Source organism: Vigna radiata, chromosome 9 (assembly GCF_000741045.1).
Source record: "Vigna radiata var. radiata cultivar VC1973A chromosome 9, Vradiata_ver6, whole genome shotgun sequence".
NCBI classification, from domain to species: Eukaryota; Viridiplantae; Streptophyta; class Magnoliopsida; order Fabales; family Fabaceae; genus Vigna; species Vigna radiata.
Genome location: NC_028359.1, coordinates 13,448,138 through 13,469,471, shown reverse-complemented (window position 1 = coordinate 13,469,471; position 21,334 = coordinate 13,448,138). Strand labels below are relative to the sequence as shown.

At 34.7% G+C, this 21,334-nt stretch overlaps 1 protein-coding gene across 3 annotated transcripts in view; it reads right to left on the bottom strand.

The window, feature by feature from the left end:
* The window catches only part of LOC106774031 (sterol 3-beta-glucosyltransferase UGT80A2), a 29,310-nt gene extending 7,976 nt beyond the window's left edge, over positions 1–21,334 (bottom strand). The window contains exons 1-9 of one of the 3 annotated variants that reach the window (XM_014660837.2): positions 21,016–21,334; positions 18,368–18,549; positions 17,517–17,753; positions 14,659–14,770; positions 8,777–8,947; positions 8,319–8,382; positions 8,115–8,172; positions 7,850–8,027; positions 6,321–6,451 (exon numbers count right to left, since the gene is read on the bottom strand). In XM_014660837.2, the coding sequence (XP_014516323.1) occupies positions 6,321–6,451; positions 7,850–8,027; positions 8,115–8,172; positions 8,319–8,382; positions 8,777–8,947; positions 14,659–14,770; positions 17,517–17,753; positions 18,368–18,549; positions 21,016–21,139 (1,257 nt within the window). In that variant the 5' untranslated portion in view covers positions 21,140–21,334. The other 2 variants (XM_014660838.2, XM_014660839.2) reach the window with 2 other exon arrangements.

Sequence of the window (21,334 nt, the reverse complement as noted above, 5' to 3'; positions counted from 1 at the left end):
CGGCGGGACTGTTGGGTGGTGGTCACTGGCGGCGTGGTGGTTGCCATGGAGGTGGTAGCTTAAGGGTGGCTGACGGCTAGGGTTTCTGAATTGGGAATTAGGATTTTAGTAGGTGGAAGATGATTTCCCACTTTGCCCTTCTAAATTTTTTAAAAAATTCTAATTCCAACTTAAAAGGTTTCCTAGTCAGCAAAAAACTGACACCTCACATAGCAGTTGCAGAGCTGGACACCTTGACGTTAACAATTTTAACGGTGTTAATGAAAAGGACCAAATTGAATATTAAATTCGTTCTTTGGGACGAAATTGAACACAAATTCAACTCAGGGACCAAAACGAATTTTCTGAACCAAAATTGGGACCAAAAAGACTTTTAACCTTATAACAAATAAGATTATTTCTCTAATATTCAGTACATTTTGGGAGGGAATTAATTAGTATAAATAAAGGGGAAGTCTGGGTTAAAGGCATGTTCTTAATTTGTGAGTTTTGTAAGAGAGGTTATGCTCTCGAGTAATTGACGGAGGTTATGCTCTCAATTATTGTTTGTTTTCTTTGATTCAGATATTTCAATTCAATAAAAGAGGTTTATTCAGCTATTTTCCATTATTTCTTGTGTGTGAGAGTGTGTGAGGAAGTGTTCAAGTTACGTTCCGTACTCAAATACGTAACACATCTACAAATTGATCATTGGATTCAGTGCAATTGATAGATGATACGATTAAGGTTGTCAAACTCGAGAGTTTACATAAAATCACGAGAGTCCAATAAACTCGACTCATAAATTCGTAAAAGTTTACCTTAAATGAAAAAAAGTATATAAGAATAACATCCTAATTCAAATAAGTTCACAAAATTATATAAATTCAAATAAATAAGTTCATAGAAATATTGCTCATAGAAATATTGTAAAACATAAATTGAAATGTCAAAGTGTCTGTCTATTCCTCTAATCTATTCCTCTAATAATGACATCATCATCTTCGTCATCATCTTCATTACCGTTAATATCAAACACAAGTTTCCATCCAATATCAAATCGATTTCCCGAAACATTTTTACTTATACTCTTAACGGATGAAGTTGCACTCGGATTAATTTCCATTGAATTTGATGCATTTCGAGACGTGATACTCAAAATCTTTTCACTAAAACAAAAAACAAAAAAGGAAATTGTGGCAGAAAAGGACTCAGGCTTTACTTTAGTATTAAATATTTTCATTTACACACTAAAATAAAAAACACAAACACTAATTGCAAACACACAAATAGTGATTTCATTTATTTAATAAAACCATAAGGATTTCATTTATTTAATAAAAGCACAAACAATAGAATTTAAGGGCAATGGCATTCAGGGGTTGTAACGTTAAAATAAAAAAACTTCACTAACCACCACACGTAGTGCTCAAAGGAGGTGAAATTAGGAGCTGCGGCAGCGAGCATGATGGCAAGCACGACAGGGATCGGAGTGCAACCAAGACCCAAGCAAACAGTGAGCAGATGGAGCGTGCGACGGTGAGCTGAAAAGCGACGGCTACCTAACGAAACATGACAGCAATGGCGAAGGAGAAGGCCATAGACAAAGATGCACGGCAACGACACACAATGGTGGAGTGAAGCACAACTAAAATGAAGAAAAACAGGTGGAGCCCTAATCAGGTTATTAAACCCTAAACTCAAAACGACTTCCTTTTTTTTCGTTTCTCCCTATTTCAAACTCGCAAAAATCTCACTGAGTTCAGTTACGATTCCACTAAGTTTACTCGAAATCTGAGTTTGCTTCCGAGTTAACTCGAAAGACAAGACTAGGAACGCAAACTCGTCCGAGTTAACTTGCGAGTTTGATAACCATGGATACGATCCTATCCAAGAAACAGTACAATCGTTTTTTAATTTGATTCCTCCCATAGGATAAAAAAAATTTAGAGAAGAATGTGGAAATAAGACAAAGATCGAGACGTCACAATCCAGTACATGATGAGTCAAAGAAGATTCAACACATATCTCAATCTTTGAAAATAATCGGTATTCTATGACAAACCAATAGATCCTCTCTCAATGAATTAAAAATTCAAATATTAAATATCAAAAGTTTTAGGCTCTATATATCATATTGAATATAGTAAAACTAGGTATAGGATTAATCTCCCTTGTGTCTAAAACACATAGGGTAATATATTTATAATGAAGAATGATACATGTATATATGCAACCAAACAGAAATATGGTAAATAAAAGATATTGTTAAAAATAATATCAACAATATCTTCCAATATCAAAAGTCTACATTTTCCGAATTATCCTAAAATGTAATATATCTAACCAATGCTTAAAACAAAAAGAACCAAGGACTTGCAAACCTTCCACATTTGATGAATGTTCTATGAATCTCCTGTCACATGAAAAGATGCACCAAAATCTAGTATCCTAGTAGAAGGTTCTTGAGCAGATGTTTTAGCCACCATAGAGAAAGGAACACCTTGATGAGATTGGTTATGGGTTTTATTAATAAGATTAATCCAACTATTTGATCGTGATGAAGGTTGAGATTGAATTTGGGATATGGCAGTTGTTGATTTGTAGCATATCACAAAGAACAAGAGACTCATTTGGTTGGTAGGAAACATCTGTACCACAAATATAGATGTTTGCAATATGACTATATGTGAGACAGATTTGGCATCGGAAATGTACAAATCTACCACCATGACCGCATCCATTGTGCCCACAAATGACACGATCTGAGGAAGCAACACGAAAGTAGTTCTTGGAACATTCTTGAATTCTTGAATAAGACAGTTGTTCATAAACTTGAGAATAGTTAAGAAAAGGAGAAAGAAACTTTTCACAAAAGTGATTTGTGTGTGTGACTCGTGGGCATGAAGAGCCTTTACTTCAGTGATAATTGTGGCATGATCTAATAAAAGACCTTCAAGAATTGCATCAATGTATTCATTTGGTTTAACAAGACAACAAATGCCAGCAAATTCCTCAATAAAGGATTTGATTTGTCCCAAGAATTCTCGCATAGTCTTGTTTTCAAGAGAAGTTGAGCAAATATCATTGCGAAGCTGTCTCGCACAAGCCTTGTCTGAGTGAAGAAGTGATCATGTATTTGTTCCTATACCTAATGAACAGTTCCAAGAACACATGACAAAATTGACTTGGTGAGAGTCAATTCTAACCTAGAAAGCAAGATTTGATCTTGAACTTCCCATTCTTCATAGGCGAGATTAACATTTCGAACCACACGATTATCATCAGTGCGAAATCTTGCAGGGATGACAGGGTTAACGACAAAAACGATGAAGAAAGTGAGACTTAATAACAGGCTCAACTTGTTTCCAATGAAGGTAATTGGAATCACCTAGTTTTTCCGCTAGTAAATTTGGGAAAAAATAGGGAAGGGATGGGTGGGTGCTTGGATTGAACAATGCAGATCAATTCGAGGCTCTGGAAACTGTGAAACTGAATAAATAACTGAATGCACCAGAATTGTATATTAAGAAAGAACATAAGGGAGAAAGGTAAACATGAAACTATGAATTGTATATTATTTCACTTTTGCATCCAAGAGTACAAGCATAGTATATATAGGCTTCAAAGCCTATTGTTAGCAAAATAAAATAGGAAAGTAAAAAAGGCATAAAGTTGAATAGCTAAATGCTTTTACACTTCTCTAATATTTTGATAAATGCGAATCACTCAAACGATCATGTAGAAACTTAGGAGATGGTGATGCTAAACAAAATATTGACAGTCTAGTGCCTAGATAGATTATCCCCTAGACTTATGCCTTTACTAGTAGTGAGTCAACCAGTACTTCACTAAATAGTATAACAATCGAATTTGCATGAATGGTTATAGAACAAATCAAAGATTTAGTTAATTGACTTAAGGAAATTAGATTAAAAAGACAATTAGGGACAAAAGGAACATGTTTTAGGTTCAAATTCAGATAAAGGGAGATATGAGCAAATCCTTGGGAAGTAACTTTGGATCCATTGGCTAAAGTAATAACATGAGAAACTTTAGGATGACAAATGGAAGAAAATAATAAAGCATTACCATAAATGTGATTGGAAGCACTCAAGTCAATTATCCGTGAACTTTAACACTCCTACGTTTGAGATATGCAAGCTTTTGACAAACTAGTGAAATGCTTTCCTTAGCTGTTGGACTTCAAACTAAGATATTGATATTCTTCACGGTTAAGTCCCTATTTTTAAATAAATCTAGGTCTTTGTTGAAGGTCCCACATCAACAAAAGATAAGGCCAATTTATAATATATAAGTGGGTGCAAATCTCATCTTACAAGCCGGTTTTGTGGGGGTTGAGTTAGACTTAAAGTCTACTTCTTAACATGGTATCAAAGTTATGGTTAGAGTCTATCCTAGCGATATTTTTTGTTTATTGGGCATATTGTTCCACCTGCTATCAGGTCGTTATCGGACCACCCATTAATGTCTAGTCTCACACTCAATATGTATATATCTCAGCATGAGAGGGGTGTTGGAAGTCTCATATCGACTAGAGATAAGGTCAATTTATATGGATCCAAACCTCGCCTTATAAGCCGGTTTTGTGGGATTGAGTTAGGCTTAAAGTCCACTACTTAACCGCGTTAATATCACTTCTTTTGGGATTTTCTTGCTCTAAATATGTATTTTTAGGCTTGATTCCTCTTTTCTTTTCTTAATAGGAATTTACATTTATAAGATGTTTTAGTTATAATTTTTAGTTTTTCTAAGTCTTGGTTAGTTATAGTGTAGATTTTTTATTTTTATAGATTTTTGCCTTAAATAGGATAATCTAGTTTAGTATAGTATTAGAAATAGGACTTAGTGTAGGTTTTAGGTTTCAGTTCTAGAACTAGTTTATATAATCAGTAGCTTGCTAGTTTTACTTTAGCTCCCTTAGAATTAGCTAGTGATAGTTAGTCTTGGCAAAGCAACTAGTTTAGCTATATTCGAACAACATAGTTAGCTTTATAATTAGAGTCTAGTAGAGTTGGTACTTGAATTAGACAGTATCCATTCTGTTTCGAGTTTATAGTCTATAATAGTTAGTGAGTTCTAGTAGTTTTATTTCATTGCATAAGTGTAGCACAGGTAGAATAAAGCACACTAAGTAGTTAGGCTAGTTTAGTCTAGTTTTGGGTGCTTTAATGAATTAACATACTAACTTGTATGGTGTGCATTTGGTGCAGCTTAGCCACCCTCATTCTATTAATTAAAGGTGATTCAAGGCGGATTAAGAAGACAAACCAGCAAAGGTGCAAATTTGACACAATTTTGAAAAGGATTTAAGGAGGCATAATTGACCCAAGGGTTGAATATTCAAGTAAAAGCTCTAAATTAAGTTCTGGCTGTTAAAGACCCTAAACATCACTTGTTTAATTGTGGGTTTTCATTTCTTTGGTTTCTATTCAGTTCTAAATCTATGTTTTAGTTGTTATAAGTGTTTAGGTTATGTTCCATACACTTGCATTATGTTCCATACAATTGCATTGTAAATAGAGCATCTCATTTTCATTCATGCATTTCATCGAAAAGTTATTGAAAGCTAGGGTTTGATGCACATTTCATCGAACAGTTTTCGTATCTCTGTTTCCAGTATTTGATAGTTGATTGTAAGTGTTAGCTTTTGTAGATTAGGGTCCAGTAGTACATTTTAAGCATCAATTCCATCATTCCATTCATTGTATAAGCATTTTAAGCTGAATTTTGTAGTTTCTAGTCATAGTCTTGAATTGCTTAGTAATTTTCGGAGTTTATGTTTAGAGTAAGTTTAATTTCTCCAACACAAGTGGTTTACAAGCATTTGCATCTTCATATTGTGATTTCCTAGGATTGATACCCAAGGTTGCCTCTATATTATATTTTAGGAGGAAATTAGTTTAGACTAGAGTCTTGTGCAACTAAAAAGGCTTTATCATTCACTAGAAAATGTGGTTCAACCTTATTAGACTGAAAGATTTTTGTTGTCTTGCTAGAAAAACCATGTAAGAGGAAGCATTTATTTTGAGCGTGTCCAATTCTCTTACGAAAGGAACATTAAGGACGCTTGTATCAACTTTGAGTAAAGGAATGCATATTGAAGGGAGATAATTTGAATTTCACATTTGGGAATGATAAATCTTTTAGAACCTTGACATACTCACAACTAGATGGAAATTATAAACACCACTTTTCAAGCAATGACCTTCACATCAACAAAGATTCAATTATGTCAAAGCAAAGTTTCAACAATTAGGTTTAGCTTTCAAAAATAATGTATGAAAAGATAACTATAAAATGAAAGGAGAAAGACTCACCAGGCTACCAAATCCAATGTAAATAGGTTTATCGCCATCTCCAAGCCATTTTACAAGGGACTCGGGTGGTTCATAGTTTGATGCAAGATCAAGAAAGCAAAATCCTACTACATCAATTTTTGGTCCCCAATCTGTAAAGCGAAACAAATTAGATTCTTAAACCAAGAATCAGACAACATAGGTGTTTATATTAAAAACTTTTTATCCATGAGACTAATGATTAATCAGAAGATAAAATTATTTTTTTATAATTGTAGAAATAAGGTGCATATCTGTTATAATTAGGAATATCTACATTGTATGTGTTACTAGAAGCACCTGTATTTATTCAGTGTCATAGTTTTATTATTAGAAGGTATGACATCTACTCTATTTACTGTATTCATTATGTTTTCACAAATACAAATACAACACCTTTGATATATAAAAAACACGTGCTTTTACTTCAATGTTCCTTGATTTCTTGGCAAACTTTTCAACCATGTTCTCATGCACTATCCTAGCATCGTCACCAAGACTTTTCTGAACAGTTTTTGGGCAACCTAATTTGCTCCGATAAGAACAAGATTGAGATCACCCTGAGTTGATCTATCATATCACATAAACATCAAAACGAACACCCATCTGTGTGCCCTCGTGCATGTCATCTCTCCCATCTCCTCAACTCCCACCAGCACATGGGAAACAACAAAGGATCTACTCAAAGATGGGTAAATCATACTACCTCAGAACAAGAAGCCACCAATCTATCTAGTCCTTCCCAATCTAGTCCTTCACCATCACCAAATCTTGATATGAAAGCTTATAAGGAGGAACTTGAGTGCTTGAAAGCAATGGTTGAATCAATGAATAAGCCCTCTGGATCATGTACTCTATCCATGAAAAGTAAGATTTGTCTCAATATTGTTGGTCATGTGTCTCAAGGCATTTGAATCCTTGATTCAGGACCAACCTCTACTCCCTCATCTAATGTCTCCTGTTCTCCTAGACCAACTAACGCTCATACCACGCAAACAAATTATAAATCTGGTATTCCAAAACCTCATCACACTCCCTTAATTCTTTGTGATATCTCACAAGCAAGATCATGGACACACGAATTAGACACAAGCAACTTGATATCTTTTTCATCACGAAAAGTCCTGGCCTAGAAATTTGGTGTTCAGTATATTCCAGATGTTGACCAGTGGACTGATCTTCTCACCAGGACTGTCTCCTCAATATCAGTTTCTCAGGTTCAAACTCAATGTATCTGAGCTCCCTGTGGTCTACAACTGAGTTAGTAAGATGAGCTTTTATAGTGTACAGATTGCTGTTGGATACAAAAGCTCATCACTCGTACAAACTCTATAATAAATACAAAGTGTTGCTTTCTCTCTAATTTTTCTCGCAGCATTTCTCATAATAGTCAGAAAGAAAATCATAACAACAACGAACAGATGCACAGAGAACAACTGTAACAATCAAGGGACTTAACATAACAATGAATACAGAAACAAAATGTGAAGACTGAGATCTTGAGCAAAAACCTTTTGGTTTAGGAACAAGATGTGGACTCCATATGTATGCATGTGGAATCTCAGTCTCAGAGCCCTGTGAGCCACTTAAATAAGTGACTGGTCGTAGCTTCAACTTTTTCTTCCTAAGATCATTAATCATGTCCCGTATTCCAAGCCAAATTAAAGAGTCAACTATTTGATACGAAAGCTGAAGATAAATATGATCAATGTTTAGATAAACATGTAGAGAAAAAATTGAGGGATTATAAGATACAGAAATTAACAAAGAATTCACCCTATAACCAGCCTGTTGCTTTACACGTGACAGAGGATGTGGAAATTCAGTAGTTGGCCTGAGAAGAAATGACAAAGTACTTACATAAAACGCAAAATTGAATCACCGAGAAAACTATAAGAAACACAACCAATAGTTGAAGAAGTAAAGCAACAATGAAGGGGAAAAGAATTCTAAAGATTGTGAAAACAGGATGAAACTTACGTCCATGGCATCGTGAAAAAAATATGAATTGGAATTTTAAGTGCCTCTGCCACATGGGTATGCCCTAAAGATGTACCAATGTCAATGGCAATGTACAAGATAATAATTAAACAGAAATATTTATAGTTAACACAGATCACAAACTCTAGTTAAATATTTAGGGATATTGTGCCAAATGAGCTTCTAGGCCTTTATAGTTCACACAAATCATAAACTCTAGTTAAATATGACTTCCTAATTGATCAATCCTTGTTAAATACGCTTCAGAAAAACAAAACAAAAAATCCGAAGAAATCTTGTGTACTGCTTTAATAGGGAAGTAACTCTTTCAGGCTTGCTCATGTATGCTAACGAAATCACTAATCCAACATTCTTTCATAATTTAGAAACTCGTCATACTAACAGGACGAGAAAATATAGATGCACATTATCTACATGTAACTAACAAGAAAGCATACCATAGGCAGGGGGATTGGCAATGATTGCATCTGCTTTAAAGGGCACACCAGAATCAATATCTGGTTCTTTACAAGCAGGAAGCAGAGAGTTAATAATTTCTTTCATTTGATTTCGCTGAATAGGTATCTCAGAAGGTCCTGATGGCAGAAAGCCCTTATTTTTAACCATATCTGCTCCAGAAATAATTCAAAAGTAAAAATATAGAAATAACTGTAAAGAGGACATATAAGCTAAGGCTCTGTTTGATTGGGAGGAAAGACAGCAATTGAAAAGATAAATATATAAATTTTTAATTGAAGAGAAAATGTAAAGAAAGAAAATTTTCAAAATTTTATAAAAGTCAAGTGTTTTCTTCCATTTTTTCTTCAGCCAAACAAAAGAAAATGCAACTTTATCCGAAGCTTCTTTCATCGATTTTCTTTCCTTTCTTCCGCATACCATTAGTTTATTCAGGACATAAGTCAAAGTATATGCTATGTTAGGATCGTGTAGGACACCAAGCTAATTAAAGTTTCAAACTCCATTGGACAATAACCAGCAATCCAAATCAATAACCAGCAATCCAAACAATGATTGGGGGAGTATTTGGGGTAGGTTAAGTGTTCAGGGTTCAGTGTATACCCATCATGTAACCTTCGTATTTACAAAATCATAATAAGAACTATTTGATAGTAGAATTAACTTATTTGAAACGCATGCCCAACTCAATACAGACACGATGTAAATCAAGAAAAGGAAGGAGCAGGAACACAATAGTAAATAACATAACAAAATTGTCTTTCACCTAGCCCGGTTATTTTAATAAGGCATTAATTGTTATTGTTGAATTTTAGGGTGGTTCACATAATCTTATATTTGTTAGATATCTTTTATCTTCTATATATATATATATATATATATATATATATATATATATATATATATATATATATATATATATATATATATGTTATTGTTTATATTTTGGATTTAGTTCGTATTTTTTTTATTATAAATACAGTACCATATGTTATTTTTAACACAAGCGAGATTAATCTTATACCTAATTTTTATTATATTCAATATAGTATCTACAGCCAAGGGTTCTTTGGCAAATTTTTTTCATTGCCCCTGCCATTGCAACCGCCGTTGTTGCAACTGCCGTCCATTGTCATCGCCTTGGCTGAAGCTTAAGTTTCGACCAGCAACCACACATTTTTGCTCATCTCGGTCAAGCGACCATTGTGCTGTGAACATTGCATCTATTGGAGTCTAGAAGCACTCCCACGCGTCGGTCAAAATCTCACACAACAATTTTTTCCAGCCATGCATGGTGTCACATGAGTTGTCATCTCTAGTGCCGATCACCGTCACTGGACTTGCCTTGGCTTCCTCTCTTTGGACATAACCTTGCTACGTTGATCGGACCTCTTTGGATTTTAAGGTTTTCTCTTTCTTCCTCCATGACTTCTTCCATTGCCTCTTATGAAGTCTCTTCTGCCACCAATGTATCTGACTCGTTAATCTGTATTAACTATGTAAATGTGCACTTTTCTATTGATATGTTAGATGACACTAATTGTACACTTTGTGCATCAAATATTAAACTTTGGCTTAAGAGTCAAGAGTATGTTGATCATCTTACTCAAAGAGTGATTGATGCTCAGTTATGCATTGTTCTCAAGAATACCATTCACTCTTTAAAACAAATGTTTCATGCCTACGGCACATGTTATATAGTTTGGGAACAAGCAAAATTATCAAACACCAATGGTACTCAACGTCTTTGTGGTGTTTGTCACTATTAAATTTTGTAAAAAACTAGGTATAGAATTAATCTCCCTTGTGTAGAAACTATACATAGTAATGTATTTATAATAATAAGAATGTAAGCTAAGCCCAAATACAAATGAATATGTAAAAATGACATAATTAACATAGGAACTATGTTTCCCTAATTAACATAATATATCTAACACTTTCTCTCAAGTTGGTGTATATAAATCATATGTACTAAGCTTATTACAAATATAATAAATTCTCGGTCATCGTAAAGACTAAGTGAAAATATATGTTAATTGTTCATTTGAGAAGACAAACTCAGTCTTGATATTTTGACAATAGAAATGCAGTTACAGCAGCTTTAGACGGAAGATCAATCAGGTTTGGGTTCACAGGCTACCATTTCTAGCTGTTGTGGGGCATTAGTAAAGGGTTCAATGAAGGAATTTGTTCAAGGTAATATTTGGTGGAGATAAGTGAAGGACTGGTTCTTCCCCACAAAAGGGTTCAATAATCTCTCTTATTTGTTTGCCATTTATTCTTCATTGTTCATTTTGTAACAAAGGTTAACACCCTTGATATATTTTTAATTTAGTATCACCGATAACTTTCTTTTGTTTTATTATTTCACTCTAGTTCCTATCACATACATCTTTTAAATTATAAGGACTAAAAAGGATTATTTTGAATTTAAGAGACCAACAAACTTATCCTAAACTTGAGGGACTAAAATCATATCTAGACCTATTTATAATAAATAATCAAGGTGCCATCATAAATATTGTTGAAAGGATTAATAACAAAATCAAGTCACAAAGGATGGTATCACTAATACCATGCTAAAAAGAGAATAAATGAGAAGGAATATAATGAACTCGGTGTGTTGGGCACACACAAGTACTATAATTTATAGTGAAGAGAAACAATAATAAGAGAAAAGTATTAGAGGCCAACGACATGTACACAATCTCAAATTCATAACCCAGCAGTTTTGCTAACCAGTTTTGTTGATTTTGGGTACTTATCCTCTGCTTTAGGAGGTATCTCAGGCTCCTCTGATATGTATGAATCAAAAACTTATGGGTCTCCAATGTTGGATGGCTAACACCAAAGCCATCAACTCCTTCTCATGAATGGACTTGGAAAGGGAGGATTCTGACAATGACTTGCAGAAATAAGTGGTTGGCTCCTTGTTCTGCGACAACAACACTCCCACTCCCCTTCCAGACGTGTCACATTCTACGTGAAAAGGCCTCTTATAAGGCTTGCACGACCTCCGTGCTTCATGAAGTCCAATTAAACTGCCCCTTCTTCAGTAGGTTTGTTAAAGGCCTAGCTATCCTCCCGTAGTTTCGTATAAACCTCCTCCTACAGTAGTCGATAAGACCTAAGAAACCCCTTAAAGCCTTAATGGTTCTAGGTATAGGCCATTCTAGAACAACTTCCACCTTGTCTCAATCCATCTCTACCCCTTGTCCTGACATCACATGGCCCAAGTACCTGATTTGTCTCCTCCCAAACTCACATTTCTTCCTATTGGCAAAGAATTGTTGTTGCTAAAGTGTGCCCAACACTTGTTTGAGGTGCTCCCTGTTCTCCTCCCACGACTTACTATAAATTAGTATGTCATCAAAGAAGACCAAGATGCAATTCCTCAAATAAGGCTTTAGGACCGTATTCATCACACATTGAAAAGTGGTTGAGCCATTGAACAGGCCAAAGGGATGACCATAAATTCATAGTGCCCTTGGTGTGTTCGAAAGGCTATTTTTTGGATGTCTTCCTCCTTCATCCGTATTTGATGGTACCCAGCCCTTAGGTCCACTTTTGAAAAGAAAGTTGCCCCTTGTAGTTCATCCAAAATCTCCTCTATTATAGGTATTGGAAATTTATTTGGAATAGTTGCCTTGTTTACGACCCTATAGTCAATACAGAACCTCCAGTTCTCATCTCTTTTCTTCACCAAGATGACTGGGCTAGAGTAGGGGCTATTGTTGGGCCTGATTATTCACATACCTAGCATTTCGACCACTAGCTTCTCTATTTCAGATTTTAGAAGGTGTGGGTACCGATAGGGCCTCAGCCCTAATTGGGATCTTATGATCCAAATGTCTCCTAGGTGGTAGATCAGTAGGCTCTCTGAAAATATCTCCATACTTCCCCAAAACTTTCTCCAATTTTGTTGTCTGACAGGAGGTTAATTGCGTCTCTCCTTTATCCCTTTCTTCCAACTCCGTCTGTCCCAAACTCCACACCAATGTCACAGCTTTAATTTTTGTCTCTTTTAACGCCTCAGGTGTCACCACCTTCTTTGTCAGCGTAGGATCTCCTTTGATCAGCACTTCCCTATTTCCTTGACCAAATCTCATGGCTAAGTCTCCCCCGAAATTAGACCACGCCTTACAACTCAAACAACCCCAATTCCTCCTCGATACCGTCCAGACGTTTGACTGTTTCTCCTAGCTACTCCTCCTCCCATTCTTGGATCTTTTGTGGCCTCCTCCACATCCCTCGCTATCTCCATAGCCCTTAGCAAATCCTGGTATTATGAGGCCTGATTTGGCTCCTATTGTCACTTTGCAAGCCAGTAAAGAAATACCCCAATCATTGCTCCTCTGTTAACTTTGTAATTTGAGCTACCAACATCTCAAACTCTTAAATATAATCTTCCAAAGCCCCTTATTGTCTTACCGCTACCAAACCTTAACACCTATCTCTCCCTCCAAATCTCCTAATCAATGCCTTTATTAATTCCTCCCAAGAAGGATTCTTGGTTTTCTTTTTCCAAAACCTGAAGTGACTTGCTCCCCCTTCCATGCTAATGGAGGTCAATCTCATCTTTTCACTAGTTGAGACACTTTGTATTTCAAAGAACTTCTCAACCCTAGATATTCATCCCACCAGGTCTACTCCTTCGAAAGTAGGTAATTCTACTCTCCTCATCCAGCGTTTTTGTATTCCCCCCTTCTCTTCCTCCAACACCTTTTCTAGTTCCTCCTTCCTTCCCAATCTGTCTTCGTTAATCAACCCCTGACTTCCCTCCGAACTCTTATCCTGGTTCTTGGATTTTCGCCCAAGAGCTTTAATCAATTCTTTAAGTTCTTGATGAATTTCCATGGTCTCCTCCCTTAGATCCTCTATTACTCTTTCCCTATTCACTAACCAGTCTTTCTAATGTGTTGATTCTCCCTTCCATTTCTTTCCCCTTTCAGTGATCTGGCAGGTCACACCAATTGATAGGTTTCTTGGAACAAAAACCCAGAACTCACACTGACAAATACTCCGAACACACTCACAAACACAAAATTTTACTTTATCGACTATATTATTATTCTTTTGACAAAAAATAAAGTTCGTAAATTTCCAAGGGAGCACTTCTCCCTTCACACAAGATGTAATATTCCTGTCAACTAAGATACAACAAAGCGTGTTTATCCCCGTACACTCACCCTCCCTTATAAAGCTAACCCCCTACCATAATCAGAAACAACAAACCACCTTAACCCCTGATGTCTATGTCTTGTTTTTATTACTTCCTCCTTTCATAAACTCTCAAGGTCCTATCAGATCATATCTTTAGCATCAACTCATATCTCTAACAAATAAGAAGGGGATTATCAAATCCCTAATTTACAATAACTAGCATCTTCAAATATTAACTTGTGTAAAACATGTTGTACAACAAGAAGAATCAATTGTTGTTTCACGCACCAAGAAGGGCACACCCATTCGCACAAATGCAACATCCCACAACAAAAGAATAGTAGAATGTCCAAATAAGCTTGTATGTAAAAATACACCAAAACCAACATAACAAAGTAGCACAATAAAAAGTCAATACTAGAGTCAAGTGCCTTTTGCATTGAATAACTTCCAATTATTTTCAATCACTTTATTGTATAAAATGTTAAATGACTAGTTTAAGAGAAAAAACTTATTCATTTGACAAGCCACTTGGGTACTAATTATTTCCAAGCTAAAAAATATTGTCATTAAAAATTCTTCTATCACAGCCAAATAAAAAAACACATTGGAAGGGAATGTAGGTCCGAAGAAATTAAGAATATCATGCCCCCAGCCAGCCAGTAGAAGAAATAGTACATGGGTAGAAAGTACGTACAACCAGCCAGAACTTTAGGATCACCGCCTAATGGATAAAACTCCAACCCCGCTGTCAAAACAAACTCCTTAAAATTTGAATGGGTTGCTAATCTAACTCGATGGCCATAGTCCTGCACTTAAAGAAAGAATTAAAAAGTAATGAATTTGAATATGAAAGTAACTTAAATACAAATTATTTACTTCATATATTCTCCTCCAACAATAAACTAAAACTAAAACATGTACTAATTCGATGATAATATTGAATATAGTAAAATTGGTATATACTCTAAGTCTATCTCAATCTCATAAAACCAACTTGTAAGATGAGATTTGCACTCACATATATACTCTAAATTGACTTTATTTCTACTTGATGTGAGACTTTCAAAACACTCCTTACAAGAGGTATATATATCTCGTGCATGGGATTAGACATGGGTGGTCCGATAACAGGTGAAATGATATGTTCAACAAACACAAATTTTGCCAAGATAGGCTCTAAGCCATGGCTTTGATACCATGTTGAATATAAAAAGACTAGGTATAGGATTAATCTCCCTTGTATCTGAAATACACATGGGATAATATATTTATAATGAAGAATGATACAAGTATATATGGCAAGCAAACATAAATATAGTAAATAGAAGATATTATTAAAAAATATCTACCAATATCAAAAGTCTATGTTTCCCTAATTAACATAAAACGCAATATATTTAGCCGATAATATTTTCACAAAAAAAAAAAATCCTATTAGAAAATAGAAATGTGAAGCCAAAAGAACAAAAATATATTGCAGAAATATACTAACCACATATATTAGAACCTAGTGAAAGAGGAGAGCCAAAATATGGAATACATATTGGCAATATTTCTTTTCACATGACTTTATTGACAGTTTTTTGTTGAGCCATAAATAGTAATGTAGTAATTAGAGGAAATATCAATAGAATTTTCTCAATTAGAGAAAATATATATAGAATCTTCCTAATTAGAAAAAATAGGTGTATGATCTTCTAGATTATTTTTTAGTACATTGTTTCCTTATTTCCCTTTTTTAGAAGATTAGATTGCTACAAATAGAGATAAGGAGAATGAAATTAACATGAATGAAAATGTAATTCTCTTTTTCAAGTCTTTTAAAGTAATACCATGAAAAAAAGACCTAATCCTTTCTATAACAGTCTAATGAGATTCAATAGGTTGAGTTATAAAGTGAGACTCTTTGTTCACAACATTTCTTATTCCAAGATCAGTCAAGATAGCATCATGAATAGCGCCAATATCAAACGCATATGAAGTGCATCAAGAAAATCATTATATTATTTGATAATTTGCAAGTAAAGGCCATAGGGGAAGAAATAGCATTAGCTTTTGTTGTGGATCTCTCATCTACTAAGAATAAGGCCGAATTACAATATAGGGTGCAGTCCTCACCTTATATGCAAATTTTATGAGCATAAGTTAGGCTTAAACTCACTTCCTAATATGATATCAGAGCCTATCTTAGTCAAAATCCTTGGGACTATTATGTCACCTTTATCAGGCTCCAACCGCCCATAAATATATAATCTTGCACCCAAGATGTTCATTCAACGACGTGAGAGAAGTGTCTTGGAGATCTCAAATCAATTATGAATAAGGTCAAATTATAACATATATATATATATATATATATATATATATATATATATATATGTGTGTGTGTGTGTGTGTGTGTGTGTGGGTTGCAGTCTTCACCTTACAAATTGATTTTATGAAGATGAGTTAGTCATAAACTCAATTTCTAATAACCTCAAACATTGGATCAATGAAGAAGATCCTAAAGATATTTTCTTTGGGTTAAAATAAGAGAAGTATCAAAAAATGGATTTTAAACCTAATTCAACTTCACAAAATCGTCTTAGGATGTGAGGTTTTCACCACTTATATATTATAATTTGGTCAAATCTCTAGTTAATGGAGGATCTCCAATATACCCCTCATGCTAAAGACTAAACATCTTGACAATTGGATCAAATATTCAAAGGTGATCCAATAGTGACCTGATAGTTGGTAGTACAATAGACCTAACAAACCTTGAAAGAACAGGATTTGATACCAACTTAAACTACATAAGAAAATAAAGAATTATTTTATTGAGAATACTCATCTCTATTTGTACTAATAGAACCTTTAAAATAAGGAAATAAAAATATGTTGATCCTGAAGATACTCTTTCCTAATTAGTGAGGAGATATCGAGAATATTTTTATCCTAATAATTTGTTTTTTATAACAAGAACCATCCTGAAGAGTTTGGCCTTCTATTCCCAAAATATAGTCAAAGCTATCCTAGCTAATTGAGAGAGAAGGCAGAATTAATTTGATCAATTTTGCCTTATATTCCCAAAATTAGTCAAGCTAACCTAGCTAATTGAGAAAGAAGACTAATTTGACTGATAACCCTTTGAACTAGAAGAGCTACATGTTATTTTTATGTCACCGATAACCCTTTGATCTCTAAGCCCTTGATATCACATGGGCGCTCTGGAGAGAAAGAAAGAGAGAGAGCCACAAAGAGAGAGAGAGAGAGAGAGGAGAAACAAGGAAGAGGAAACTTTAATCGTAACACAATTACAAACTGCGTGACATACTTAATACAGCACTCACACCAGCTTAACAAGGGCCACAAATCTCCTTGTGTGCATGAATGATTTTAATTTCTAAACTATACATAAGAAACAGAAAACATAAACATGATAAAATGTCTCTATAGATACAATCATTCACCTACCTTAAAAAAAGGTAACGATTCTCCACATTTGGACGTGTGTATGCATTATTGAAGCAGGAATAGAGAAAATTAGGACATAAGAATATGCCTCTATACCTGCAATCGTTTGCCTATTGCAATAAATGGTTGCACATCTCCTCGTGTACCAACTATAAGCATGACTATATTCAATGGTGGGATGTAATGAAAGTCCGTTGCATCAAGTGAATCATCAACAACATGATTTACTTGAGTGGATTGAGTAACAATTGCCTCGGGTTCAACATCTACAGGAACTTCAAATTCTACAGTTCCATCATCTTTAACAGTAGCTATTCTGTTCAACAATTTAAGCTGCACAGTTGTAAAAATCAACTGAAGTACCAGTCATACATGATTAAAAACAAAAATAAGATAATGATGATAGTAATATTGAGAAAGTCAACCACATCTAGATTTAGGTTTATAAACTGTTACTCATAGTTACATTTTGTGTAGAGAGAAACAGTAGTGTCATTGTATTAACCTCAGATTGAAGTTATTTGTTCCAAGTTTGGCATATACAACTTGTATGTTCAAGCTTGAAGGGGAGTGTGTTAGAATAAGTCATCTTGAATAGAATTTATCAAAAAGTTGTTCTTTGTTTTGTGATCTACCTAGTTTTTAGATATGACCTTTCTTATTCTCTTCTCTTCCCTCTCATTCATTGTATCTGAAATCTCCAATCCCATTATAAATATGAGATCCCAAGTGTGCGAAATTCACTCTCAAATTCATTCTCTAATTTTTTGGTTTACACATTTCCATATTTATAGATATCAAATCACATCTTAAAAAATAATCATCAATTTTCCTAGCTCCATTTTTCTTACCAAATCTCCTATCCGAATAATGGATAAGAATTTACCAAAATACATGAAAATATTTAACAAGTATTTGGTAAAAGGTGAAAAAACACAACCATATACCTTATCCTGAACAGGAATTTTGTCATCAAAAATTTGTGCTGCATCTTCAGGACTTAAGTGTCTGAGCCTCTCTGTCTTTGACCTTTCTATCCTAAACTTACTTGAACTTGACTCAATTTTATCTCCATGTGAAATGTCTACTGGCATTGTGGTCACTTTAGACAACACTTTGCCAGGAATATCTGAATAAGGAGCAAAAACAAGAGCATTTACGCATATAGTTCCAAGATGAGCATAAAATTAAACTAAAAATTCTAGAATAGAAAACATAAGGAAAAGACTTCCAAAAAATATTCAAGAGACATGTATCGAGTATCATATCAGAATACTAAGAGCTCCTTGGCACAATCAACTTCATGACATCAAGAGGGTTTCTTTGTTGAATATACAAAGACATTAAAAATCTTTGCTACTTTCTGTATTTTCCTGTATCTCTAGTTTCCACTTTTCTTTGGTTTTTCTAGGAGGATAACTTTCCTATTTTGTAAATCTTTCTTTTTCTTCTGTAAAAAGTCTTTTCTTTTTTTCGTGTGTGCAGAAAAAAGAGAAAACATAATAAAATGAATGAGCATAGTAACAATTGTCAAGTTTCTGGCTTCTATTCTTTTTATTCCTTATATGCATTTCTGTATTTTTAGATATTGGTTGTGGTTGTCTTCTTACACGCAGTATGATGTGGGAAAGATAAAATTTGTGAAAAACATTGTCGGATGATATTTGGTGGGATAAGGTAGATTATATACTTCATTTCACGTCTACTGTCTATGCTGTTCTCAGAAAACAGATATAGATGCAGTTTCTCTTTACTTGGCATATGAAATGTGGAATTCATGATTGTAAGAGTGTGAAACTCGATATATCATATGAAAGAAAAGTAGAAAGTGAATAGTGAACCTTTTATGAGATTGTGCACTCAATATTAAGTGATCGTTGGACAATGAGTAGCACACCTCTTTATTGCTTAGCTCATTCTTTAAACCCAAGATCATATATTATATAATTAAAAATAATTTATTAATTTTCAATTTTTATTTTTCACATTATTTGCACGGACTACCTCTATATCAAGATATGAAACTTATTGTTGAAAGGAAGAATTCCTTTAACAGGAACCTTGTTGGTGCAAATGTAAGGATATAAGTGAATGTGAAGTCAGCAATTTTTTTAGATTGAAGAGAAGGCTCTGATGATGTTGACTTTTTAGGGAATATAAGTCAAATGGATGGAAAATCTATGGGGCAAGTTCACGGTGCTCATGTACCAATACTTTAAAAGATTGCCCTTAAGCAACTTGGTCAACCATGTTCATTTCATGTTATGAAAGAAATGAAAGAATATAATCTTTCATTCATTCTAGAAGAAGAACTAACACGGCACCTTAGGGCAAAAGATCTAGCATTGGTCCATAGCAATCAAGAACAAACTTAAATATTGGACATTAGAAGAGATGAATTTCATCACTTGATGACAATGGCATTCGTGAAGTTGCTAACTTATCTCTTGATGAATTAAGTTAGAATTTATGTTTTTCAATGATAACCAAGTGGCAAGTCTTTTCGATGATGGCTTTTTTTTTTTTTCTGTGAGATTATTGATTATGATAGTTTCTTTTAGATTTTATGAATTGCGGAATATGATGCCTCTTAGTACCAATTTTGTGAGGCTTACTATCATATGAAAATTATATTGCTTAAATTGTTTAAAGATGAATATAGAAATTAAATTATCAATTCAAACTATTGTCATGCTGATCATATATATATTATATATGACTTGCCCCATGTCCAATGCTTTAGATTTTAGCTATGTCTAAATATCCATACTTGTGTCATGTTTGGTATTCATGGTGCTTTATAGCTAGTATTGAAGCTCCAATTCTGAGATCTAATGAGAAATCTGTGTTATGCAAGATACAAAGAGGGTTCCTGATGTGGAGAACTAGAATAGAGGGTCAGAAAAGTCAAAATAGGTTCAATCTTCTGCAAGCCCGTCGTTAATCAACTGGTATATCATTCTAAATTCACTTGCTTTGTTTATGGTCAAAACAGAGTCCACCTTCTGCACCATACTTCAATGGAATTCGTTTAGATTCTAGTCAAATTCAAAAGACCTTGCAGAGACCACATAATGCATGCCATAACCACTAACCACAGCATAACTAAATATTATTCCCCGTAATCGATACCTCTAACAGCAAATTGTCGCTTATCCTCCGCCGTCCCTGAACTAAATACCGATCATTGACCCCACCAACTGTAATTTTCACATCTTCCATCACATGATCTACACGCCACACTATGGGTTCAAATACATTATCATTAGCTTAGCCCCGCACTGAAAAGAATCTGATCCCATATATTCGGTTCACAATATTTCCAAAAAAAAAAAATAATAATAACACAACTCCCTTCAGCAACCTGAGCAACTTAAAAACAAAAAACAAAGAAGAATCTGGCGATATAGCTTTCATTAAAAAGGAAATGAACTCAATCACCTAGTTTTCTCCCTCTTTTCAGCGTGTCAGTTTCAAGTTCTTTGTCCAATTCCGGTTAACTACGGCTTAACTTACCGAAACAGAAATTGAACGGAAGAGTAAAAGTGTCGAGAGAGAACGAGAGAGAGCGAGAGACAGAGAGAGTTACAGTAACCTGAGGCTGAAGAGCTACTTGTACCATTGGCAGCAGAATGCACACTATCCTCCATACCCTTGCCGTTTCCGTGATCCTTTGAACTGTGAGAAGAGTTCCGGCTATCTTCCGGCAAGTCCGCCATTGCCGGCGATCTAGATCTGTCCCAAACACGGTTGCAGAAGAATTGCAGAAATGAAAAGAAGAGAGGTATGGGTGGTGGGTATCGATGCTGTCACGAAATTAGAACCGCACCTCGTGTTTGTAGGGGAGCGAAGAGAACACGTGTGCGCGACACGGGTGGGGAAAGGATAGCACGCTGTAAGGAATATTTTTGGTA